This window comes from Salvelinus sp. IW2-2015, unplaced genomic scaffold (assembly GCF_002910315.2).
Source record: "Salvelinus sp. IW2-2015 unplaced genomic scaffold, ASM291031v2 Un_scaffold16299, whole genome shotgun sequence".
In the NCBI taxonomy this organism is placed as follows: domain Eukaryota; kingdom Metazoa; phylum Chordata; class Actinopteri; order Salmoniformes; family Salmonidae; genus Salvelinus; species Salvelinus sp. IW2-2015.
The window spans coordinates 433,860-461,243 of record NW_019957528.1 but is presented as its reverse complement, the minus strand read 5'-3'; the positions used below and the strand labels follow the sequence as shown (position 1 = coordinate 461,243).

The 27,384-nt window shown below is 42.2% G+C and overlaps 1 protein-coding gene across 1 annotated transcript; it reads left to right on the top strand.

Moving 5' to 3' along the window:
• The first annotated feature begins 1,976 nt into the window (after positions 1-1,976).
• On the top strand, positions 1,977-26,102 carry LOC112080379 (60 kDa lysophospholipase). The gene is given in 19 exon segments (XM_070442531.1): positions 1,977-2,310; positions 7,617-7,755; positions 9,725-9,760; positions 12,217-12,328; positions 12,623-12,748; positions 12,837-12,864; positions 12,867-12,907; positions 16,410-16,536; positions 16,641-16,753; positions 17,723-17,908; positions 17,995-18,108; positions 18,384-18,503; positions 18,822-18,917; positions 20,479-20,642; positions 23,725-23,811; positions 24,236-24,335; positions 24,507-24,572; positions 25,138-25,161; positions 25,586-26,102. Coding segments are annotated over 19 exon segments (2,004 nt in total). The 5' UTR covers positions 1,977-2,030; the 3' UTR covers positions 25,631-26,102.
• Positions 26,103-27,384: the final 1,282 nt, after the last annotated feature.

Genomic DNA, 27,384 nt, shown 5'->3' with positions numbered 1-27,384 from the left:
TCCAAAGTTGCGGCAAAATGGCTTAAGGACAACAAAGTCAAGGTATTGGAGTGGCCATCACAAAGCCCTGACCTCAATCCCACAGAATATTTGTGGGCAGAACTGAAAAAAACGTGTCCGAGCAAGGAGGCCTGCAAACCTGACTTAGTTACACCAGCTCTGTCAGGAGGAATGGGCCAATATTCACCCAACTTATTGTGGGAAGCTTGTGAAAGGCTACCCGAAACGTTTGACCCAAGTCAAACAATTTAAAGGCAATGCTACCAAATACTAATTGAGTGTATGTATGTAAACTACTGACCCACAGAGAAAATGATGAAAGAAATAAAATCTGTAATAAATCATTCTCTCTACTATTATTCTGACATTTCACATTCTTAAAATAAAATCCTAACTGACCTAAGACAGGGAATTTTTACTAGGATTAAATGTCAGGAATTGTGAAAAACTGAGTTTAAATGTATTTGGCTAAGGTGTATGTAAACTTCCGACTTCAACTGTATATGTATGTATGTATGTATGTATGTATGTATATATATATATATATATATATATATATATATATATATATATATATAAACTCACGGTACTATCAGTGTCAATTTCTAAAAAACTCCAAGCTAAATTTGGTTAGCATCAAGCTAGCGAACTGTTACAAGCTATTTTCGTATAAATATTAACACTAACATATTTGATCGTGACATCACATATTTACATATATTACCTAAAGTAAACTGAGCTTTTGTTCATAGAAAATAAAACAAATTGGATCTAAAAGGTTGAAAAAAAAGTACAGAAAGTTTGGACGCCATGTTAATCCCTTCTCGTTCATGTAAACCATTAGCAACCTAGCCTAACTCCATTAACTTACTTACAATGGGGAAAATACCAACCAGTTTTTCACTCAGTTAAAACTGCCTTCAAACATCACCAAACTCATGGACTATGTAATTAACCATGTTACCTCAATATTTTGAGTCATATAGCATTTTCACACATTACATGCCTGAACTAATAGGGTAAAATTATGAGACAGAGAAACGTTCGTTTTCAGAACTAGTCATTCTCCATAATGAAGAAGAAATGTTAAATATCTCACTAATCATGTAAGTCAGACACGTAACGCAGGAGTTACGCAGACGTTAGTAAAGCGTTGGTGTCATGTCAGGTGGTACAGTTGCCTAGGCTTATATATGTCCCTTATCATACCCCATAGACCCCATCTGTGTTGCCAAGCGCTAAAATAGAAGTCAGTTCTATTTGTGATGCTGAACGCAGTGCAAGTCCTGCCTCTCCCATCTCTTCATTGGTTTATAGAAGCAGATACCCACATGCCATCTCCACATTGGTTATACTCACGTGGGTGATTGAAAGATGAACTGAGGTCGGTCGGTAGTGGTAATACAACTTATTATGAAAGTTAGATGCCAATTGCCATATAAAGTCCAAAGAAGAAAAAGCCTGGAAGGAGGAGAGATGACTAGAAACGATTCCGTTGACCGTTTTATGTGTGGATCAATTGTCAGCGTAGAGGACCTTGTGCATTTCAGGTAAAATAACAGCAACGTTTATATCCCAGGCCAAATTAGCTAGTAACTGCAAGCTAGCTAGCTAAATTCTCATAAATGTTTAATGCTTTTCAACCTGTCCCCAAATTAATATAATTGGTACAGAGTTTGTTTTGATATTTCAGTGTCGTGATCGCGGTCTGGGTGGACATAATCAATTTGAGCACGATGACGCGGGTCTGGTTTGGGCATGGTGTTAGTCTCACTTATCATTGCATTGCATGTGCATTGTTTTAACTTGGAAAAACATTTGGGGCAATATTATCATTGTGAATCATTATATTTGCTTAGGTTTATAATACAATCAAGCAGATTAGTAACATTACAGTTCTGATATAGCTACGTTTCTCTGTAAATTGCGTTTTGGCACTTCACAGCACCCTCTGTCATTGGTAGCAGTCTGTCACTTTAAGAACATCCCTCTTGGTTTGACTTGCACACTTCCCCCGCTGTCTAGGAATCATGGCGGAATGTAAAAAATCTACCTCATGTCCGTCTCCAGCTTCAGAAATGACCTCTCTCGCTAGAGCTTTGTCCCAGTCAAGGTTGAGTCAACCTGATCAGTCTGATGTGTTCAAATCGCATACTTCTGTTTACCGGAGCAGTGTTGCACAGCCAGGCCGACGGAGGAGGTTATCGAGCAGCAACAGTGTTGAGTCTCTGGATGTGAGCCTCTGTGCAGAAGCGCGAGTCTTGGTCATCAACACCGGAGGAACTATCGGGATGATGTACCATAATAACGGTAAAGAGGTTTTGACCGGTACTTTTAAAATGTATTTGTTGTTGCCCAAACAAAGTACATTTATTTGATTTGAATGATGCTGCGTGACGCGTGTTGATGGAGGAAACTTGCTAGCTACAGTCGCAGTGTATTCATTACACAGACGAAACATTTTGCAACAGAAACCATTTACTCCAAACAAAAAACTATTGCAACGGAAACGATTTAAGTTAATATTGGTCAAATTCTGGTAGGTCCCCCTCCGTTTCCTGCCGTTTGGTTCTTAAACGGTAAACTGTTTCCGCTGCGAGACGTTATGAATACCCCTGCACTCAGGGGTCGCGTCTCGTGAGTGTCAAATTAAACTGCTGCTACACTTGTTTTGTAAATTATAATAATAAAACACTTAGACGTAATTATCTACATGTAGAACAGGGATCATCAACTAGATTCAGCCGCGGATGGTCGTAGGGTGGAACATATTTACAAATAACTGCAAATTGATAAACAAGAAGCCCAAACAGAGATAATATGTGACAGTCATTTCTAACATGAATCGTTGTTGTATATGATCACGTGTCCCTGTTTTTACAGTTTATTTTTTTATTTAACCTTTTATTTAAGTCCTTTAAGAACAGATTCTTATTTGTCTATGGGAGTCCCAATCACGGCCGGTTGCGATACAGCCTGGAATCTAACCAGGGTCTGACGGGTCTATCACTGAGATGCCTTAGACCACTGCGCCACTCGGGAGCCCAACAATAAACATAAAAAAATATAATTTTTCTTCTGGAAACGTTGGGGGGAATAAAACCGGACACATTTGGGCTGCCAGTAGGGGAATCCTGCTGTAGAAGGTCATGTGAACTTCTTGCAACATATATTCGTTGCACCTTGAAGATCATGATCATGTTTGTCCATGCATGGTTAGTAAAGATTGTATGATGGATTTGAGAACACACACACTGTGGATGGATGTGTACTGCCCTAACGGTCAACTAATGATTAACTAGCTATGACGTACAAAATTAGGCAACAGCAGGACTCGGCTTCATAATATTATGTTTGTTAAGGGTACAAGATAACCAAAAGTATTGTTTGTTTTAGTACTTAACTGGCCAATCAGTCACAGTTGACCTAAGTGATCGTGTTCACCACAAACCTTTGCCAGTTTAGAATATGAATTTGAGGAAAAGATCAGCTGAATCAGGAGCTTTCATCCACACACCCTTACAAAGATAATTACATTTCCAATACAACACTGGAACTTTTATCTGCCCATCTTTTCAACTCCAGTCTTTGGAGAGAGAAACGCTCAGCCCCCGTAATAGTGGCAGAGAGTCCCAGTGGGGAGACGGCAAGGGCGGTTCATCACTCCAGTGCCTTGCCGTTCACCTACACTCAATCATAGGACCTTCTGAAGAGATGAGTCTTCAGTAAAGACTTAAGTTCGAGACCAAGTCTGCGTCTCACATGGAGAGACAGACCATTCCATTAAACTGTAGCTATATAGGTGAAAGCCCTGCCTCCAGATGTTTGCTTAGAAAGTCTAGGGACAATAAGGAGGACTGTGTCTTGTGACCGTAGCGTATGTGTAAGTATGTATGGCAGGGCCAAATCGGAGAGATGAGTATGAGAACGTCCATGTAGTGCTTTGTAGTTTAGCAGTAACATCTTGAAATCAGCACTAGCATTAACAGGAAGAAGGTGTAGAGAGGCTTGCACTGGAGTAATATGATACATTTTTTGGGGTTCTAGTCARGATTCTAGCAGCCATATTTAGCACGAGCGAGAGATAGATGCTAAAACGGAAGGAAGGAAAACCAAAGGCTCCTCTTTCCTGTATAATTTATTTCCTGGAAAGGGAAATGGAGAAAGAATGAAGATTCCTTCGTGGGCCAAGGAAACGTTAACTATCAAGCATTTTGGATCAAATTTCTTCTGAATGAGATCTCTAGGCTAACCAGCCCTTCTCATTTCATTCAGCATCCACTACTGTGGATGGTACTTGGAGTAAACACTAGACCATAAATAACATGACCATAGTTTCTAGGTCTACCGTTTTCACACCATTCCAAAGGTTCTGTTTGGAAGTCCCAATATTTGTCTATATGCAATCTTTCCATCTACTGTAACCAGTGGCTGGTGGTCAGCTTTTCACAGGTCCTAATTTTAGTCAGCAGTTTATTCCAGTGGCTTGGACTCAGGTTTCACTCCTGTCAGCTGCTGTGCCTCATCTCTCCCATTGAAACGCATTAGCAGTCATGTGCCAGTGTGACACTTAGCCTGCAGCCTTCTCCCACTCAGGCTACTTGGGGACTAATTTCTGGAAATAGGCACTCAGTGGTAACTGATTTCACCATTGAAGACCCAGGCTCTGTTGTTGGTTTATTAAATTAGCATATTCTGGTAGGCTATTGACCTATGATGAGTTATATAAGACATTTCCCAATACATGAATGATTAGAACTATATTCCAAACAGCCTGCTTTTCATAGTAGAAAGAGGAGGAAGGGAAGCGCTACTAAGGTACACTATAGTAGATTTTGGTAGATAGAAGGTGCTCTTTGGTAAAAGGGGTAAATTGGTCATCAAAAAGAAAAGAGGACCAAGGCACTCTTCATATAATTAATTAAAATGCCTTTATTAGTATGGCATGTTCAATAGAAACAAAGTTTTTAAAAAAACGACGCGTTTCGGCTGCATGGCCTTCGTCAGGGAGTACAAAAAAAGAGAATACAATGTCCTCTTTTGAACAGCTTTTCCAAATAGCCCTAATTAGAAGAGGGAGTGGTTACAAAATTGGACAGACCTAGTAAGCAATAATATACACATTAAAAGGTGAAATACTGTAGCTATGTTATCATAAAAATACAACTCCAAGCTAGAAGTATCAGAACACTTAGAAAGGTAGTTCTAACCTTAAATATGACTGGGAGAAGTGTCTAGAATAAGAAAGCAATATATTCCATAGTACACTAGAACACAGCAAAACATGAACAACAGTCTAAACATAGCTGAGGGCAATTGAGCAAAATTTCCACTAGATGACAGCAAATGGACCTATCACAACCCTACAGGAAGGGTGAGAAATCCATGTCTTCCTTTAAACCAGGGTATTTAGTGGCCTGTAGTTTGTAAATCCAAAAACTTTCCCTTTGGTTTAACTGTTTAAGACGGTCCCCTTTTCTAATAGAGGCCGGAATATGATCAATACCCATAACTTGTAGGGAGGCAGGGTTGCCATGGTGTAAGGACTTGTAGTGCTTTGCCATGGGGTAGTCTTCATTGCCTACCCGTATGGCGAACTTGTGTTCCGCCAAGCGATCTTGAAGGCGTCTCTTTGTCCGTCCAATGTAGAACACCTTGCACTGTGGACATTCCAATCTATAGATGACATGAGTGGTTTTGCAGTTAATGAAATGCTTGACGTAATACTCCATTTTGGAAGCTGTGTCAACAAAATACTTTTTCTGTGCAATATTTCTGCAATGGTTGCACTGGTTACATTTAAAAGAGCCCTTGGGTTTGTGGTCAAGCCAAGTTGTTTGAGAGTCACCCGGAAGATAACTGTGGACTAATTTGTCATTTAGGGTAGGACATCTCTTAAAGCTTTTGACTGGTGGTTCAGGAAAGACTTGACGTAGTAGCGTATCACTTTGGATGATTCCCCAATTATTTTTAATGATTCTTTTAATGTTCTCTGCTTCAGTGCTGTATTTTGTAACAAAATACAATCTCTCTGATGTATCATGAGGCACTCCTCTTCGTAACAAGTTCTCTCTGTCAAGTAATCCAGCCCTTATACCTGTATCTTTCAGGACCTGAACGCTGTAGCCCCGATTCAAAAAGCGATTCTCCAATTCAGCAGATTTGACACTGTAGTCTGTTTCCTGATCGCATATTCTGCGGACTCTTTGGAATTGGCCATATGGAATATTCTCTTTTAGCCTTTTGGGGTGAAAGCTGTCTGCCCTCAGAATGGTATTCCCATCTGTAGGCTTCCTAAAGATTGATGTGTGCAAACAACCTTTGTCATTTTTACTAATGTCGAGGTCCAAAAAATGAATGTTATCCTTGCTGTATTCCATAGTTAGTTTGACGTTAGGGTTAATGCTGTTAAGGTATTGGTGGAAGGAAATAAGTTCATCTTCTGAGCCGGACCAAAACAGGCAAACATCATCAATATAGCGTCCCCACCATATAATCCGGTCAAAGAAATGGTTATTAGAAGGATCCAAAATGAAGTCATTTTCCCATTTACCCAAGTACAAACCAGCGTAGGAAGGGCTGTAGCAAGCTCCCATGGCACATCCTTTGACCTGTTTAAAAATACGTTCCTGGAAGATAAAGATGTTATGATTAAGAGTCCATTCAGTCAGTGAGACAATGAATTCTGTAGGAGGCATCTCAGTTTCAGGCCGGGTACTCAAAAAATGGTGCATTGCTGCCAAACCTTGTTGATGCTCAATGGTGGTGTATAGAGACTCCACATCCATGGTGACTAAAAAGGAAGCTGTACCTATATTGTTCAATTCCTTAATTTTGTTTTAACACATCTGTGGTATCTTGAAGATGGGCTGGAAGTGACATCAGAAAAGGCTTAATAAAGTAATCAATGTACTTAGAGATGGGTTCTGTCAGACTTTCATTACCACTAATGACTGGTCTGCCTGGGGGATTTTCAAGATTTTTGTTGATTTACATTTTTTTTTTTTTTGTGGATTTGGTAACCACTCCCTCTTCTAATTAGGGCTAATTGGAAAAGCCTTTCAAAAGAGGACATTGTATTCTCTTTTTTTGTACTCCCTGACGAAGGCCATGCAGCTGAAACGTGTTGGTTTTTAAAAAACTTTCTATTGAACATGCCATACTAATAAAGGCAATTTAATTAATTATATGAAGAGTGCCTTGGTCCTCCTTTCTTTTTGATGAGCCTGCTTTTCATATTGATGTGATTCTTACATTGGCTTCTAGGGTTGAGTATAATACAAGGCATGATTTACTGGGAATAGTAAACCTGGGCTACATTCGATAGCCAAACGCTTTCGTAGCCAAACGTTATTGAACGTTGTAGATAGAAATGCCACGAATAGAGCTGACGTGAAACCTTATTCTACATGTCAGAGAGTGTGTGTTCTACATAGCATATTCCTATCTGAATGCTCCAAAATGTTGGGTACTGCCACCCTCTTTTCAAAAGTAACACCACACTCAGATCTATGTAGGCTATTATTGGGCTCACCCTTCCTGTACTCTGATTAGTTATGTTGCTCTGTACACTAATGGCAACACATTCTTTCTCTCTGTCTCTCTCTCATCCACAGTGCTATCCCCAGAGCCTAATGCGTTTGTGAAGGCCCTGCGAAAGCTTCCCATCCTCCATGATGAGCAGTATGCCCTGCAGACCCGTATGTACGACTACTACAGCACCAGTGGCCCACCGGAGAACACCCTTGTCCTGCCGTAAGTCACCCATACACTCCACTTCTCCCGGGCTCCTCTGCAGCCTTCTATTTCTGTTTATTCTGGGTTTTTTAACTTTGTCTTTGCTGTTATTAATATATAGGCTAGAGTTAAATGTTGACATGGTTTACTTTATTGTACAGTCTTCGTACAATCATTCAAACTGTGAAAAGATTACTATCCATGTAACACATCATCACTGTAGAAAACGCAACCTTGTGCTATTTGACTGACAAACTTCAGATGGAGAGCTTGGAGTTTGATACAGATGATGATAGAATTAGAGTAGAGTAATAGTAGTTAGTCTTTAACTGGTCTTATAGAAATATGCGAAGGGGACCTCAACCTACCGGTTCTACCGATACATACATTTTCACGCCCTTACCATTTCTTTACACAGGAGATGAGTGTGTATTGTAGGGATGCAACGGTACACAGTGTGTTATCGAACCGTTCAGTACGCACCGTACGGTTCAATATGCACACGTGAACAGCAGAATTACGGTATGCCTGTCATCTTCCTATAATTTCCAAAATGTTCTTATTGCGCTGCAGACTACACGCACGTTGTATATTCAGATCCAGAGAACCAGACGCGCAGTTTGTGGCCATTAGGGGGCTCCTGAGGGCTGACAAACTTTATTCCACAGCAACGTCTCAAAATGTAGTGACCGCAACCCCCTCCCTGTTAAACAACTAATGGACGATTTGCAATGACTTCTCAGTAGGAAACCTCTCTAAAGGGGCCCCATGAAGAGGGGGGGAACTAAAAACAAATATCTCATCTCCAACGTGACAATGGCAAGCGCTAGCGAGACAGAGAGATGCACATTTAAAGAGGCTTTCAAATCCGCTGTGCGGGAACATTTTGGATTCAGTGGTCAATACGATGACGAGGGTAAGAAGACCATAAACAAACAAAGTACAGTCTGCAAGCGTTGCTTTGCCACTGTCGGCTACTCGAGTGGAAACACTTCTAACGTGTGTCATTTACGTGGCCATCACCCGGCCGTATCCCTTGCAGGTGGAGCTGGAGCAAGGAGAGTCCACTCGTTAGCCAAAACAACAATCTCTCGCTGCTGCCTTCCAACAACAATTTGTGAAAAATTCAGAAAAACAAAGAAAAAACGATAGCAGTGGGAGTATTCATAGCTGTAGATTTGCAGCCCTATTCAGTGGTTACTGACTCGGGATTTCATCACCTGATGAAAAAAATAAATAATAATTACTGCGTTACAAGGTCCCCTCCCGCACACATTTCAGCAGAAAACGAATTCCCAAACTCTATGAAACATCACGGAGAGAAATTGAAAAGGAATTGACACAGACACCCAATCTAGCTCTCCACTGATAGTTGGACCTCCAGAGCAACTCAAAGCTAACTCACTGTGACGGTTCACTATGTACTGGAAGCTACCTCACTGTGACGGTTCACTATGTACTGGATTGGGAGATGAAGACCTACAGGTTGTCAAAGCGAAGAAGCACTTTTAATTGTAATGTTTTTCTTCCCTTGATTTCATACAGTAGAGACAGAAACTAGTCAGTCATGCTGCCATTTTTCTGGATGGAAAGTTTGATTTGTCTATAGGCAAAATAAAGAGTTCATTGTTTTAAGGGTGATGTGTTTTAATTTTTTTCTTAAATATAAAGATAGCGAGACCGTACCATTAGCGTGGCCCACAATGCGTGATACCTACCGTACCGTGGGCCCACGGTACCGTTGCATCCCACAAGACTGAAGCTCTGCTTCCTGTTTTATAACCATTGACAGCTTTTATTTCAGGGCTTTTTCAACCTACAAGGCAAGATAAAGGTTGACATCTTCCCCCAAAATCTGTTCACTATGATGCCTCCATAGCAGTAGGCCTACAGGATATACAATGCTTGTTAGGGGATATCATACACACGTTCTATTCCCTGCATGCCTGGGAACATTTCACTCTAAAACTGTCTGTTGTTTTGACAGGATGCCGACACACCTCGCTGATGAACTATCAAAAAGGTCCTGAAATACTGGTAGCATACTGTGTGCCTGCGCTACGCTGTGTGGTTTGAATCCTCTGTATCCGTCCCGCCTGGTGTCAAACAGTGCCTGGCAGGAACAGTTTGCTGCTGTTGTCTGTGTGGACCTGTCAGGGAGTGATCATTGGAGCACAAACCTGCAGGGAGTTGTGCTGCAGCATTTCAGTAGCGGTGTTCACTCCTGCCTGACATTCTACCCTTATTTCCTCTCTTCAGGTACCTCACCTCGCTCCCACTGGAGGGAGCTACTCCCATTGGTTCATGTCTAGCTAAAACCAGTGCAGAACAGTCAAGTTCTCATAACGTTTCTGTAATGTTACAGTAGCAACCCCAGGAGTGTTGCTGCTAACAGAGAGAGAGAATAGGCCTGAGAGGAGTTGCTGGTGCCACGCTGGCAGAGAGCGAGTCTATTCTATGTTGAGCGTGTTTGATTCCTGTAGTCTGGCTCTCAGTGCGTGTGTTCAGGAGCAGCGAGAGGGCCCTCTGCTGAATATGGTCCTGGCAGGTCGGATCCGAGGGTTGCTGGCTATCGCTCCTCCAAATGGAGGTTGCCTGAGCCCAGGCCAATGCACCCTGGGTCAAATCCCTCCCAGCAACCTCCTCTCCTTTCTGGGCCTGCGATGCCACGGGCATTTGGGGCGCCCCTGCCTGCCTGCTTGCTAATCTCTACACAGAGAACCAGCACAGGGCTCAGTCCCTCCACCTAAAACCCACTCAGAGCAGTTCAGACCCACAGATATAGAGACTGGAGGGGGCAGGGTGGGGCTGGGTTATAGGGGACAGATAAGAGAACTACACAAGCGTGCTATTTTAAAGCTGTTTGCGTGAAGGGGGGATGGTGGCACTGTGCCTGCTTGGATCATGGTAATATTTGTTTGGAGGACTGCCATGTCCATAGCCTTCTACTCCTCATCGCTTCAACAGTCTCACAGGAGATTCATAGGACGTATGGATTCAGATTCCATCCCACAGACAAATGTATCAGTCTCTTTAGGTTTTCAGTGTAATTTCAGTAGTTGATTCAATCATCCTCTTTCCTCCTTGCTTCTGTAAGGTTACTTTTCATTATTACCATCATTATGTTCCTTTTTGTGGCTTCAAGTTAATGTTGATTAACACATACTAGCTGTCACCAAACATTGCTATTAATTGTCCCTAATGCCTGAGTTATTTATTTTATATATTATGCTTTGCAGTGAGCATGTGCAGTGGACTTGAAATAACATTGACAAAGCTAATGTCAATATATCCTAACATTGATTACATTTTTTACATTGTGTTGGAGTAGGAAGTTGGTTTGTTGATTTGTTTAACAGCTGAGTGAAAAGCAGTAGTGAGATTCCCTGTGGGAAGCCTTCACCCCAACCTCCCATTTGCCCCTCTCACCACTCTGTTCCTCATCAGCAGGCCAGGCCACAGGGCAGCATCCTACCCAACCCTCGATATGCTAATACCCGTTTCCCTGCCACACCGTCGGCTATACCAGGAGATAAATTAATAATTGGTGATTTGAATATTGTTTCCAGCGGCACTATCACTTTAATATTATCAACAACATATGTTTGAGGATTGTGTCTGGAGCCAGGGCTAATTAGGTGGGGGTCTTTGGTTAGGCGATGATGGGTAAGCTTGCTATTTCCCCTGTTGTTCTATTGAACCCCCAATAAGGGGGGTTCAATGGTTTGCACCCTCCAGTGTCCTGTCCCGTGTCTTAAAAAGGGAGATTAAGAGGAAAATCTTTGCACAGCTGCTTAGCCCAGGCACAATCTCTTAATAGAGCTCAAGCAGGAGAATACGGGACGCCAACGTTACCTCCATCTAGAGGACATATTAATATGCATGGGAGGCCAGGATGAGTTGCCCCCGTCTAATTAGAACATGGGGTCTCGCTCTCGAACACACCCCTTTTCAACCCCCCCTCCATACTCCCAAAAGGCACCCCTTACCCCTCAGAACGCCCGCAAATTAGTAACTCCTCATACAGCATCATAGACTTCCCAGGGAGTCGCCCCCACCCTCATCATGTCCGTAATTCACACCCAGCGCTTAGGAACTGGTTTGGGCACCCTGCTACTGAAACAGAAGGCCCAACCAAATAGACTTTGTCTCGCTTCATAAAGTAGGCTAGGCTTGTTTCACTCTTTTCCTTTATCTTCAGCCTTTTCCTCATGTAAACAGAACCGGCTCCATGTCTTAATGAGTTTGTAAAGTAAACAGAACAACCAAGACAAAAAAAGAGAGGTGTCTCTACACCCCTAAAGTGATTACCTTTTTTAAAAATGTATATATATATATATTTTTTTTTTTGTTGCTTAACCTGGATTGTTTGTGTGTCTATGTAAACTGTCTGCTCTGTTGATGCACAGAGCTTCTTTGGGTGTGTTTTCTGTTGATTTGGTTATTATAGGATGATTGACTCAACTTGTCTTTTCCCAGGCTGTGTAAACAAAATAAGAGGATAGTGTACACTGTTTTAGAGTACAGCCCCTTGCTGGACTCTTGCAATATGACCACAGATGACTGGGCTACAATTGGGAAGGACATTGAGGTACTTGGTGTGGTCATTTTATTTATCTTGCACTTCACCCTAACATTAACCATAACCCTGACTTTTACCATTTACATAAGCAGAGGCATTATAATGCAATAACACACCAATTTCACGTCATTCACTGAAGTAAAAATCCGTTGTCCCTTTCCTTTTATGWAAATGTAATGTACAGCTTTTGTATTAAATACAGTACTTATTTCAAGTAGCCTGTGGCAAGATGTAGGCTACACATTTTGACCTTGGAACCTTTGATTAAAGTCTGATCCTGTTCTCTTTGTGTCTTGGTTCCAGAAACACTATGAGAAGTATGACGGTTTTGTCATTCTCCACGGCACGGACACCATGGCCTACACAGCATCTGCTCTGTCCTTCATGTGTRAGCATCTGGGGAAGCCTGTCATCCTCACCGGCTCCCAGGTACACCTGCCATCCTTACAGCTAAACTGCTTCATATAGTTAAGATAACAGAAGGGTGAAATGTTGATGTATGTATGACCTCTTGCAGGTGCCGATCTATGAGATGAGGAATGATGGAGAGACAACCTGTTGGGGGCGCTGCTGATCGCTGGTCAGTTTGTCATTCTGTGAGGTGAGTAGAGGAGGGAGGGACACTTCTTGGTGCAGCACTCGCACACACCTGACTGCATGTCACCTGCACTTGTTTTTGAATGCAATGTTTTAATCATCTAGGCCAATATCACCTATTCCAAGTTGCACATTTTTAGATGAGAAAACTACAGTGGGGAGAAAAAGATTTTGATACACTGCCGATTTTGCATGTTTTCCTACTTACAAAGCATGTAGAGGTCTGTAATTTTTTATCATAGGTACACTTCAACTGTGAGAGACGTAATCTAAAACAAAAATCCAGAAAATCACTTTGTATGATTTTTAAGTAATTAATTTGCATTTTATTGCTTGACATAAGTGTTTGATACATGCAAAAGCAGAACTTAATATTTGGTACAGAAGCCTTTGTTTTCAATTACAGAGATCATACGTTTCCTGTAGTTCATGACCAAGTTTGCACACACTGCAGCAGGGATTTTGGCCCCATCTTCCATACAGACCATCTCCAGATCCTTCAGGTTTCGGGGCTGTCGCTGGGCAATACAGACTTTCAGCTCCCTCCAGAGATTTTCTATTGGGTTCAGGTCTGGAGACTGGCTAGGCCACTCCAGGACCTTGATGCTTCTTACGGAGCCACTCCTTAGTTGCCCTGGCTGTGTGTTTCGGGTCGTTGTCATGCTGGAAGACCCAGCCACGACCCATCTTCAATGCTCTTACTGGGGAAGGAGGTTGTTGGCCAAGATCTCACGATACATGGCCCCATCCATCCTCCCCTCAATACGGTGCAGTCGACCTGTCCCCTTTGCAGAAAAGCATCCCCAAAGAATGATGTTTCCACCTCCATGCTTCACGGTTGGGATAGTGTTCTTGGGGTTTACTCATCCTTCTTCTTCCTCCAAACATGGCGAGTGGAGTTTAGACCAAAAAGCTCTATTTTTGTCTCATCAGACCACATGACCTTCTCACATTCCTCTTCTGGATCATCCAGATGGTCATTGGCAAACTTCAGACGGGCCTGGACATGCGCTGGCTGGAGCAGGGGGACCTTGCGTGCGCTGCAGGATTTTAATCCATGACGGCGTAGTGTGTTACTAATGGTTTTCTTTGAGACTGTGGTCCCAGCTCTCTTCAGGTCATTGACAGGTCTGCCATGTAGTTCTGGGCTGATCCCTCACCTTTCTCATGATCATTGATGCCCACAAGGTGAGATCTTGCATGGAGCCCAGACCGAGGGTGATTGACCGTCATCTTGAACTTCTTCCATTTTCTAATATTGCGCCAACAGTTGTTGCCTTCTCACCAAGCTGCTTGCCTATTGTCCTGTGAGCCCATCCCAGCCTTGTGCAGGTCTACAATTTTATCCTGATGTTCTTACACAGCTCTCTGGTCTTGGCCATTGTGGAGAGGTTGGAGTCTGTTTTGATTGAGTGTGTGACAGGTGTCTTTTATACAGGTAACGAGTTCAAACAGGTGCAGTTATACAGGTAATGAGTGGAGAACAGGAGGGCTTCTTAAAGAAAAACTAACAGTTCTGTGAGAGCCGGAATTCTTACTGGTTGGTAGGTGATCAAATACTTATGTCATGCAATAAAATGTAAATTAATTACTTAAAAATCATACAATGTGATTTTCTGGATTTTTGTTTTAGATTCGTCTCTCACAGTTGAAGTGTACCTATGATAAAAATGACAGACCTCTACATGCTTTGTAAGTAGGAACACTGCCAATTTTGCAGGTTATCAAATACTTGTTCTCCCACTGTATATCACATTTCTCTCTCAAATGAATGTGTGTTCATACTATTGTCCATGCTGTTGACATTTGTCTAGCTTTTTAGCCTGCTTCGGTATTAGTTGATACGACTGGTTATGTCCCTCCTGATTGATAAAGGTGTGAGGATGAACTTTGTTTGCAGCAAATAGGCACCAAAAGCCTTAAACCACTTGTCTAACAAGACTGTTCAGTAAAGCATGAAGGTGTGAGTGTCGCAGTACAGGACCTGAAACTGCAGATGAGACTTCAGAGTTGTCAAAGCATGTTTATCTTTAAGAGAGTAAATGTACACAATCTCTGGGGCTTTTATATAATGCTGTATCTAGACAATGTGCTACTATCGATAAAGATGGAATGATACATTTTAAATGAAGATATGAGGAAAATGTGATTGTAATTGTGTTTTATCAATTGGTTGTCATATGCTATGTTAAATCAATAGCACAAAATGGCTGTGACTGTTGAAGGGAGCGTACAAAACATTAAGAAGACGCTTTTTCCATGACAGACTGACCAGGTGAATCCATGTGAAAGTTATGATCTCTTATTGATGTCAATCAGTGTAGATGAAGGTAAGGAGACAGGTTAAAGAAGGATTTAAGCCTGGAGACAATTGAGACATCGATTGTGTATGTGTGCCATTCACAGGGTGAATGGGGAAGACAACACATTTAAGTACCTTTGAACAGGGTATGGTAGTAGTAGCAGGCACACACTTTGTGTCAAGAACTGCAATGCTGCTGTATTATTATTTTTTTACGCTCAACAGTTTCCATGTGTGTATCAATAATGGTCCCCTACCTGAAGGACATCCAGCCAACTTGACACAATTGTGGTTAAGCATTGGAGTCAACATGGACCAGCATCCCTGTGGAACACTTTCGACACCTTTGTTGTGTCACATCAGTATATATATTATAACAGTAGTACAGGGGTAGACACCCCTGTTTTCCTGGAGTGCCGCAGGTCAAATCAAAAACATGAAGTGCCTGCGGCATTCCCAGACCAGGGTTAGAGGGGACGAGAAGCTGAATGGCAGGACAATGGGCCTCAGGCTCTTGTCAAGGTATCTCTGCGTTAAAATTGACTTTGATAAAATGCTATTGTATTCGTTGTCCATAGCTGCCCATACCATAACCCCACCTCCACAATGGAGCACTCTGTTCACAACGTTGACATCAGCAAACCGCTCGCCCACACAACGCCATACACGTGGTCTGCGGTTGTGAGGCCGGTTGAACGTACTGCCAAATTCTCTAAAATGACATTGAAGGCGCCTTTATAGTAGAGAAATGAACATTCAATTATCTGGGAACAGCTGTGTAGGACTTTCCTGCAGTCAGCATGCCAATTGCACACTCCCTCAACTTGAGACATCTGTGGCATTGTGTTGTGACAAAACTGCACATTTTAGTGGCCTTGTGTCCCCAGCACAAGGTGCACCTGTGTAATGATCATGCTGTTTAATCAGCTTCCTGATATGCCACACATGTCAGGTGGATAGAATATCTTGTCAAAGAAGAAATGCTCACTAACAGGGATGTAAACAAATTTGTGCACAAAATTGGAGAGAAATAAGCTTTTTGTGTATATGGAACATTTCTGGGATCTTTTATTTCAGCTCATGAAACATGGGACCAACACTTTACATGTTGCATTTTATATTTTGGTTCAGTGTATATGCTTAATAATGATGTCTTAGGCGGTTTCATTCATTCTCCATCTGCGTCTCTAGGTTTGTCTGTATTTCCACAACAAGCTGTACCGGGGCAATCGTGTGACCAAGGTGGATTCTGGGAGTTTCAATGCCTTCAATTCTCCTAACCTGGCTCCTCTGGCCAATGCTGAAGTGGATATTAAAAGTAATCAAGTGGTGTAATACTGGGTCTGTCCTGTTATGTGTTAATATCTTTGACGTGGCCGATGGATTGATGTTTTCACTGAACTCTTTCCCTCTCCCCTGCAGTTAACTGGGACACGGTGTGGAGAGCAAACACAACCTTGCGGTTCAGAGTGAGCACTCAGATGAACCGTAACGTGGGTCTGCTGAGACTCTTCCCAGGCATCACTGCTGTGACTGTAAGAGGCTTCCCAGGGTGGGGGTGAGAAGGGGTGGATAGTGGCTCTGCCCTGATTCTGTTGCCTATTCAACCACATCATTAAATCACAACWSTCTTCCTACTTCTGMTATACGGCAATAGKGAAAGTAATACCCTATTGTAGAARGRCTAAATCAGAACAGCCATTTGGGGCCATATTTATCTAAAAGTCTTCATTGTAGCTCTGTTGTGGTGAATCCTCTCATGCAGGTCCTACTGTGTTTTCTGACGARCCAGCATCGTGTGGGCGTTCCAAGTGGTCTGCATACAGCCGGGAGCTGCTTTGGGGCTGCCAGCGGCRTTTAGTCCARTGAAAAAKGAGACCGGGTTATGGGGCATGTCCAATTACCCGCTAAAGACGAGGGGCTTGGCACAGACACTTAAACACTTAGATACGCCTCCCTCGCTACAGATTGAGGGGAGGATGGCTTTACGGTCTCAATCTGGTCCCTCTGCCGACACTGGCCATGATGCTTTTTTAAATTTGTTATTATCTGCTTCTTTGATTATGCATCAGTGTCTCCTCTGCCTTCCATGGTCTCTGCCAGCATGGGGTTTATTTGGGGTTCTGTGTTGCACACATTTTTGGCTAGCTAGCCGCTTGTTCCGAAATCCAATGGAAGATCTATGATTCCCTCCCTCCACAAGTTAGGTCTAAGGACCATTGCCAAGTGAAATGATGCTGTCTCTGAACACCTTGAAGTTAATGATTCCCCCTGCCTGGCCATTTGAGCCATCTCCTCTCCAGATGCCAGAGCTGGTGTTTTAAAAGAGAGATCCTAGACCCAGTGAATCACCCTGGGGGACATATGCACCAGATGGGTTGAAGGGGGGTCTGGGCAGGTTGTTAAACCCGATCCTAGCTTCATACACTCCTTCTTTGTCCACAAGCCAGACTGAGATGGCCGCTCATCTCGCTGTCTGTGTCTGTGTCTGTGTGTGTGTGCAGGTGAAGTCCTTCTTACAGGCGCCCATGGAGGGCATTGTCCTGGAGACATATGGTAGTGGAAACGCCCCTGACAACCGTGCTGACCTGCTTGAGGAGTTCCGTAATGCCACAGAGAGGGGCGTGATCATGGTCAACTGCACCCAGTGTCTGAGGGGTTCTGTCACCACATCGTACGCCACCGGAAAGGTACCCCAGAACACTGTTCAGTGGGAGTGGGAGAGTGCACATGATGTGGATGGATGTGTGTTAACATGTCTTCCTGATCCCCTCAGGCCTTGAGTGACGCAGGACTGGTGGCAGGCTGTGACATGACTCCTGAGGCTGCCCTGTGCAAGCTGTCCTACGTGCTGGCCAGGACGGACCTCAGCATAGAGGCCAAAAAAAAGGTAGGAGTACCAGTCAAAACACACTCATTACCTCACTACACTTTGTAGGCCCCKTATWSRMWWSMWWWKSWWKYMWATGTCAAYATTAGSCTGAACTTTAGASTGACAYCTGTGTTAGTCCTATTTTAAGAAGAAAATAATGGCAGAGATGATTCACATGCGGATAAAGGTCAGTGACATGATGGTGTATTCCTTGATCATGCTTGTCTGTGTTGACTGTGTTGACTGTGTTTGTGTGTTATCTGTCCTTTGTTGTCTCTGTTGTACCTGTCCAGATGCTGAGTCAGAATCTGCGGGGAGAGATGATCGCTGACCTGCAGGGGGCCAAGCTCACTCTGAGCGACAGTCGCTTCATCCAGGTCATCGCCAAGTCCCTGAGCATCAGCTGTAAGGAGGTGAGGCCACCGCACAGCCAGCCACATCACACACACTGTCACCACCATTGAGTCTGCTGGGTTACTTTCCACCTAACATGTTTTCATTGGGCTCTGGCTTATCTGATAGGACAGAGCTCCCAATGAACTACAACAAAAACTACTTTCTCAAGTCATTGCAATGCCCAGCGGTAGGGTTTTTTCCAAAATGTTAAATCCAATTTTTATGGTGTATTTTTATCGGCGTCACTTACAACACGTTACATAAAGCATTTCTCTACTGATTGTCAGTCTTTGTATTGGCATGACAGCTGATGGTTTTTCTGCTGACGTTTCCAGGAGCTAGAAGCTGTCCGGGATGCTCTGACCCCCACCTTAGCTTGTGCCGCTTCTATGTTGGGAGACGTGGAGGCCTTGGATGCCATAAAGGAGATGGTGAGGAACATATACGTAAATACAACATGTCTGTTAGTAAAAAGAATCACTGCAACAACTGACCTCACATACTATCAGGAGGGGGAGAAGAAAACACCTGTTCTAACGACATGATTACAGGACTGTAGGACAGAGTTCAAACCATATGTTTGTGTGTTCTAAGACACGTTTCCATACTGATACCACAGACTTTGCACTGTACCATGAACGTCACATATGTTATGATGACCTGACTGGTTCTGCTACATTCACTGGCTCAATGCAGAATGCAGATAGATGCCTAGTAGCCCAAATTACTCTCAAAATCCAATGTTAAATACCAGTTCTATCTATTCCTGTTCCACTCTGAAGACTGTGTTCACCTAGCCTGCTTGGTGAAAAGAATACAGCACATTTGATTTTCTTTTACGAGACCCCTTATGTTGAAGGTCAATTTACCCAGTAGTGAGTTTAACAACACTGAAATACTATTTAATTTCATTTTTTCACAATGACCCCTCATCTAGTTCTCTAGGTAGGGTTAATTTACTTGTAAAACAAAAAAAAATCTGTACTTGACCTGCAAGTTGACCTTTGACCTTGACCTTTGTGCTAGAGACAAATGGTATTTTATGCAGTAAAGGTCTAACCATGACTATCTCAAGGATATAAGTATGTTTTCCTTGTGATGTTCAGAGGCCAAAGGACAGTGATCTGAAGTTTGACTAAAAATGAGCTTAAAATGTTATTTGATTTATGACTTTGGTGTAAGTATCAACTATTTATGTATTTAGTGTATTGGGTCAAATTGACCCAGAATATCATCAGTGAACAGGGTGAAAGAGAAATGTGTGTGCTTGTATTACTCCCTCAGTCCCACGCTACAGTTGGTTGAACCGGTCAGTGCAGTACATACCAAAGATACCTGCCGAGTTTCATCAAATGGCAGACAGTAACTCAGTAGTCATACTGTGTTAGATGTAAAGATTGATTTTGATATGGCTTCCTTTGCAGTGAACTTTTGACATGAGAATGATTGCCTTGTGTTTCCAGGCAATTAAATGTTATATAACATACTTATTTGGGAAATTAGCTTATTTTATAAGGGATATATTTAAGTAATAAGGCCCGAGGGGGTGTGGTATATGGCTAATATACCACGGCTAAGGGCTGTTCTTATGCATGACTCAACGTGGAGTGCCTGGACACAGCCCTTAGCCATGGTATATCGTCCGTATATCACAAAACCCCGAGGTGCCATATTGCTATTATAAACTGGTTACCTACTTAATTAGAGCAGTAAAAATAAATGTTTTGTCATACACGTTGTATACGGTCTGATATACCACGGCTGTCAGCCAATCAGCATTCAGGGCTCGAACCACCCAGTATCAATTCGAGATGACTGTCACCATTCAGAAAGGTGTGCACCAGGTCAATGTGTAGCACAACATTCACTACATGGGTTTGATACCTCAATACATGGTTTTAAAATACACAGTATAACGATGGCAGCGTAATATTGATTTATTATTTAACCTTTATTTAACTATACAGTATGAGATGTGTTTCTTGTCATCAGGGCAGTAACCTAAGTCTGGGGGATTATGATGGACGTACCCCTCTGCACATCGCTTCCTGTGAGGGCCACCTMAAAGTGGTGCAGTATCTACTGAGCCAGGGCGCCACTGTCTACGCCAAAGATCGCTATGGGGACACACCCCTGCGCAATGCTGTGCGCTTCAGGTAGGTTTGAGCTAACATGTGGGCCAARACGAGAGCTTTACATTTTGGGGGGGTGGCTGAGGTGCATTGAGGATTAGAGGGATGGGTGTTGGGGAAATGGAGTATGATATGTACTTAAAAGCTTTGCTCTACAGTTGATGTTCACCCATCCCTTATGATTCAAGCCCCCAGTAGCCCATTCTAACTGATGGYTTCTATCTGCCCAGGGAGGGGGGTGTGCATCACACAGTAATGATATCATTCACACAGAATTAAGTGGGGCATTTGAAATCCCCCTTTGGCCATTAACAACCTCCTTATATTTCCATGGCAGTCTTTAGAGGGAATAGTGTACAAACAGTAGGCTGTTAGACTGCAGCTCATTACGGTGTCTGAGGCAGGGAGTCTGGGCCTGCTAAACTGCTACTGTGTCTTTCAGGTGGGGGTTGAAACTAGAGGTGTTCTGATGGAGTTGAGGCCACCACAATAATTAGCTGCTAGTTGTAATCTGCAAATAGTGCCAGTATTTATTTTCACCCAAAGTTGTTATTTTCATGTATTTATTATCATTCATTGACATTGCCATGTGCTCATCGCTTGGGAACAGTAAGACATTCAAGGCTTCAGTCTTAAATATCATGCTGTGGGTGCCACAAGGAGAAATACACAAGTGTGTACACTTGTACAGGTGTGTGAGAGCCAGTGGCGATTTTAGCATGTAAATCTTGGTGGGGCAAAAAACAACAAGTGGATTAATGCCAGCAATGCCACTACACAACATTCAACATTATATTAACTGCACTATAATGGTGACAACCGGTGCCCGCAAACTGTTAGGGCCTACATAAAGCTATCCCAACAGCAGAGTCTCAACAGCAGTCCCAACACCTTACTACTACTACACCTGGCTATCAGTGGAGCCTTGTCTGGCAGCCAAACAGTTCATTCAGCCTAATTTACTGCCTTTAAAAAAAACATTGCTGATAGGGCGACTTGCTTAAACAAATGTGATTTCTGCTGACAATTGAGATGTACAAACTGGCATAAGGGGACGACGAGGATAAGAGGCAATCCGTAATTTCGATTAAGACATTAATGAGCGAGCTAGGACGGACAAGGTCAATAACTATTTGTTCAGCACTTTTGAAATGTACAGCGACAGAATTCAGAACATGAGCCGTTCTTACAGTGTTCTCCTTGTACACCAAGTCAGAACCATAGGATAAATAAATGGGGCATGTAAGCAGACAATGAAAGCTCTTACAATATTCAATGATTACATTTCTCAAACAGGTTATAGGCTACATGTGCACCACCAAGTCAGAACAGTAGACAAAATGAGGTGAAAATAGACCATGTTAGTAGGACATGGGCTACGAAGATTGTTTATTCCCGACTTCCCAGTTGTCTTGAACTCACTGAAGTAAAGTTTTCGCAGTTCCGACTTAAGTTGTTTTGAGCGCGGCACAAATTATGCTTCATTGACAGCATGGCCAATGATGAATGTTCATAATTTTAAACTTGGAAAAGAGCCTCTTAATCCCAGATTTGGAACAGCACAGCCACTCCACTGAATAGCAGGCTAGTGATTGCTTTGCAATGCTTGCCATTAGCCCCTGTCACTGATTCTTTCCAAACCGCTCATTGTTGAATTTGCGATTTCCAACTTGTTGTGTAATGTATGTCCAGTGGCCGATGAGCTTTATCTATTATTTCTATTCATAAGGATTAAAAAGGATTTGCCAGTAGATTGTCGACTTGATTCATAATGATGACTGCTAGCTAAGATTTTGAAAGTAGGATGTTGACATGATCAGTCCAATCAAAGCTACTGTACATTTAATGTGATTTGATGTCATTTTATCTGTGGCCAATGACCTTGAGCCTTCTTGGATGGGCACTTCTAATGTAACTCTATGGTAGCACCCAAGGGGCTAGAATTTTCTAGGTCTACCCTTAGACTTGGTAGTGACACAGTGTCCCCATGAGTGACAGAATACTGAGCCAATCATGGCGCAACTCTCCATATTTTCTAAGGGCTTTCCCCACCACCACAGAAAGCACTGAGCTAGGCTGAAACGCCAGCATTTTGGAGCGGCTTTACTCAAGAAAACAAAAGTGACTGTTTGTATGCGGCTTAATTAACAAAATGTTATATTATATATATATGAGCTCAACCGATTAATTTTGGCTGATTTCAAGTGTTCATAACAATCGGTAATCGGCATTTTTGGACACCGATTATGGCCTATTACATTGCACTCCACGAGGAGACATCGTGGCAGGCTGACTACCTGTTATGCGAGTGCAGCAAGGAGCCAAAGTAAGGTGCTAGCTAGCATTAAACTTATCTTATAAAAAACAATCAATCTTAACATAATCACTAGTTAACTACACATGGGTGAAGATATTACTAGTTTATCTAGTGTCATGACGTTGCCCTCTTTGGGTGCGGCGAACACCATCCCCCTCTCCCTGTCTTCTATAACTAGGCTGCTGTGGTCAGAGAGGTCGTAAATTCCTCGAAGAGATTATCTCCTCATGGCCACAGTATAGAGACAGAGTGAAGTTTCATAGAGAACAAAGGAATTTCTTCCACCTCACAGAACTTGAGGTCCGAACAACATTTATGTTCCGGAGAAGGTATAAAAGATCGGTGAAGAATCCAGCTACGAACTGGTCCGTTTGTTACATTTTGGTGAGGCTCATGGGAGATGGTGCGGCCACATTACCATAACGCTGTTTATATAATAGCCTCAGATATGAGGTTTACATCTAATTGTTGTATAAGATGAATGAGTGAGGATGATACTGTTTGTAAAATTGTGTAATGTGATTTTGGACTTTTTAAATGAAGGAATCTCCAATTCCNTAGAAATATGACTAATGCACATTGCAGTCCTAATAAATCAGACCTCAAACAATGGATCAGTACTGTTCCACCTTATGGATTCAGTTGACTCTGACTCACACTGTGTGATGTTGATTTTCTTTCTACCTTTCATCTTTTTCTTGATTCTAGTACACTGTRTATAGCATCTGTATTKGAAAAGGGTCGGTCATATCTATGCGTGTGTGTCTGTCCATCTGTCTGTCCATCCAGACACAAAGAGGTGGTGAAGCTGCTGAGAAAGACTGGAGCTCATTTCTCCAGGGATGAGTTGGAGGATGCCGGCTCAGAGCTGTGCAGGTGAGAAACACACAGCGCTTTCTCTCACATGCATTGCCCAAGACTGATCCTGCATAGTTTGTGCAGGTACGACCAGTTGTCCTAGTTGTCTTGCCATAAACACTCGGAATGCTCCCTGACCACATAGCTTCAGACCTCTGCAGCATCCAAACATCACCACCACCACAGAACCCTGAATTGCTCCGTTTAACTGATATCTCTTTTTAAAAAGTGAATATTTTGTCTGTTACTGGAGCAAGGCCTTTCTCTGGAAGCAAACAAGCACACACAGTCCTATTCAGAATCAAATAGCGTGTTTATTCTAAGATTATGCTATAAAACCTGATGTTATTACTGTAGATATCTGATTGCTTGTTTAGTCCCTTTATCATGAAACCTCTTGAATGTMAACCCTCCCAATGAATTATCTGGTACTGTGTCGCAGTCTGGCAGCCAGTGCTGACATTGAGGGCCTGGAGATGTGGCACTTGGCCGGGGGAGACCTGGACACACCAGGCTACGACGGGCAGACGCCGATGGAGGTGGTGAGTGTTTGGGACTGGGAGCCTCTCTCCAACTTACAAACATGGATAGTAAAGGATGTGTACTGTAAAAGTAAACCAGACTAGTTTTGTAACATGGATAGTAAAGGATGTGTAGGGTAAAAGTAAACCAGACTAGTTATGTAAGATGGATCATTAGGTTTTCTCTCTTAGGCTAAGGCTGTGGGGAATGAAGTTGTGATTGACTTCTTACACCAGGTCAGCCAGTACCACGCCCAGGTAAGAGATGGACTATGATCTAGCTTTACGGTTCTCCTCTGTGCTCCTCYAACAGCGTTCATCTCTGCCTCAATTAAGAGAGCTTAGCTCCCCGACTTGAGCTCACTGAAATCAAACGAAGTGAATTTGTCAGTTTATATTGTCTGATGAACCTAAACCAGTTCAGCTGTATTATCCGCTTTTTTTCTATCTTCAACTTGTTACAATTTCCTATTTATTAAAAACCTCCTAGTCACCACTGTTTTTCCTCATCAGTCAGATGAAAGTAATGAGGTAATCCATCTTCGGTCATTTTACTTTTCAACATGAGAATGAGTCTCATCTCATCCTTGTATTAACAGATTTGACTGAGTTTTTATAGATGTTTATCAGATTAGCAATATATTTACTAAAACATTACTATGATCCATGCTTGTGAATGAATGGTGTGGCATGAAGCATCCAAGAGGTAGCCTATGAATTAGATTTGACATACAGGTTTGTAAAACCATGTAGGCTACAGAATAGGGACGTAGTTTCAACTTTGCCATGTGGTCCAATTACATGTTTTTTTGCTTACTTTCAGCCTCTGTTTAAAGATAATGCTGAGGTAAGTCTAGAATGGCCACAGCTAGCTCTATGGATTCTCCTGTCCGTGGTGGTCGTACCTGTGTCTCCTCTCATCGTATGGTGATGTGTTGCATCTGAGTATGACCTACATGAGTATCACTCGTTGTAGCCTGGCTTGAACAGGTGTTTTCAAAAAGGCTGCCTGGTTGAGTTTGATTAGACAGTGACACAAAACTTTGCAGTTGTAGTCTGCCTGGCTTTTGTGATTTGTTCCTGTGATGGCCTCTAAGCTGTGTTGTCTGGTATGATGACCGCCTGGTTAGATGTTTACTCTGAGATGCATTGTTGATTAGTAGCAGAGATTGCACAAAAAGCCTTCATTTGATGTTATCACTGCTGCTCTTTGTATTGAACAGCACTGCTTGAAATGTACCTCTTAACCGTATTCCCCTTGTGTGTTTCAGAATGGAGAATACATTGAGTTCTCAGCCTGTCCAAAAGAATCCTGAAGACCAAGATCCTCACCTCTTACCTCTCCATCCATCCCCATCACTCTCCCTCTCCATTTCACTCTCTTACACTGGACATTTGCACAAGCTTGCAGATTAACAGTTTTTATTTAGATTCATCCAAACCATTTACAATTGATATATTTGCGATAATCTCATATACAGTTGGTAAACTGTAGTTGTAAAAGCACTAGTAGCACAACATTGGATATCAAGTAATATGGATGCACTGTGCCTAGAACAAGCAGCACTATATCTGTTTGTTTTGTATGTACCACAGTATATGATGCATGTGGAGCAATTCACTCTAATATGAATTATCAGAGATCATTGGAAGCACAGGGTAGAATGTTGTTCTTTATACTAGGCATTTGATTGGTAGAATGCTGTACCTTTTATGAAACACTTAGAGACATTTATTCTAAACGGAAATCATTGTGTGAATAACTGTTTGCCTATATGTTTATAGTCTCACTTAGACTGCATGAATGATACATTTCTTCCACCTCCTGAAAGTACAGGTATCTGAGGTGTTTCCTGTTTATAAAACAGGACAATCATCCCTCTGTTCTGCTTCCACACAGCTCCTAGCATCCAAACCCAGGGTCCTCTATAGTTGATAAAAGCATCTGCTAAATTACATTTTGATCTAAAGCAACTTGCAGAGACAAACGGTTACTCCAATCAATGTGAAATTCCAACCCACATTGTCTTCTATAGTTGGGGTTGTGTACTACATCTTCTGCCTTTGTCTCATCCTGCTTACTTGTTTCCTTACTCTAACAGCCCGGGCAGAGAGACCAATGTCATATAGCTGGTCATCACTTCAGCTGTTATCCAATAACTGTTACTCAGTGCTATGCTCCTCTACTCTCTATGTTCATGGTCAATTAACTATTTGATTCAATTAAATGTCAACATTCATTAGTATGTGTCAATCCATGTCATGGTTTTTGTCATGCATATTTGTACTGTTGTGTAAATAGTAGAAAATGTATCATAACTTTATACTCGACTGTGATTAAATGTATACATCTATGCTGTATCTGAAGCACACAGGTTTGTGGACAATAGGATGTTCTCTGTTCGTTTCTACCGTTCAAAAGTTTGGAGTCACTTAGAAATGTCCTTGTGCTTTTCTTTCAAAAACATATTTTGTCCATTAAAATCATTGATCAGGAATACAGTGTAGACATTGTTAATGTTGTAAATGACTATTGTAGCTGGAAACGGCTTTAAAAAATGTTTTATGTAATATCTACATAGGCGTACAGAGCCCCATTATCAGTAACTATCACTCCTGTGTTCCAATGGCACTTTGTGTTAGCTAATTCAAGTTTATAATTTTAAAAGGCTAATTAATCATTAGAAAACCCTTTTGCAATTATGTCAGCACAGCTGAAAACTGTTGTTCTGAATAAAGATGCAATAAAACTGGCCTTAGACTAGTTGAGGCTAGTTTCTGGCTCAAAATGGCCAGAAACAAAGAACTTTCTTCTGAAACTCATCAGTCTATTCTTGTTCTGAGAAATGAAGGCTATTCCATGTGAGAAATTGCCAAGAAACTGATGATCTGGTACAACACTGTGTACTACTCCCTTCACAGAACAGCCCTTTTTGTTCTGTTTTAGTTTTGTCACTAGTAGTTTCTGGTTTTTGTGACTGCTGCTTTATTGCTGTAAGAGGTTGAGAAGTTGCCAGGAGAGATGGTGAATGTCATGCAGTTCATTTATAGAACATGTACTTCAATAAAA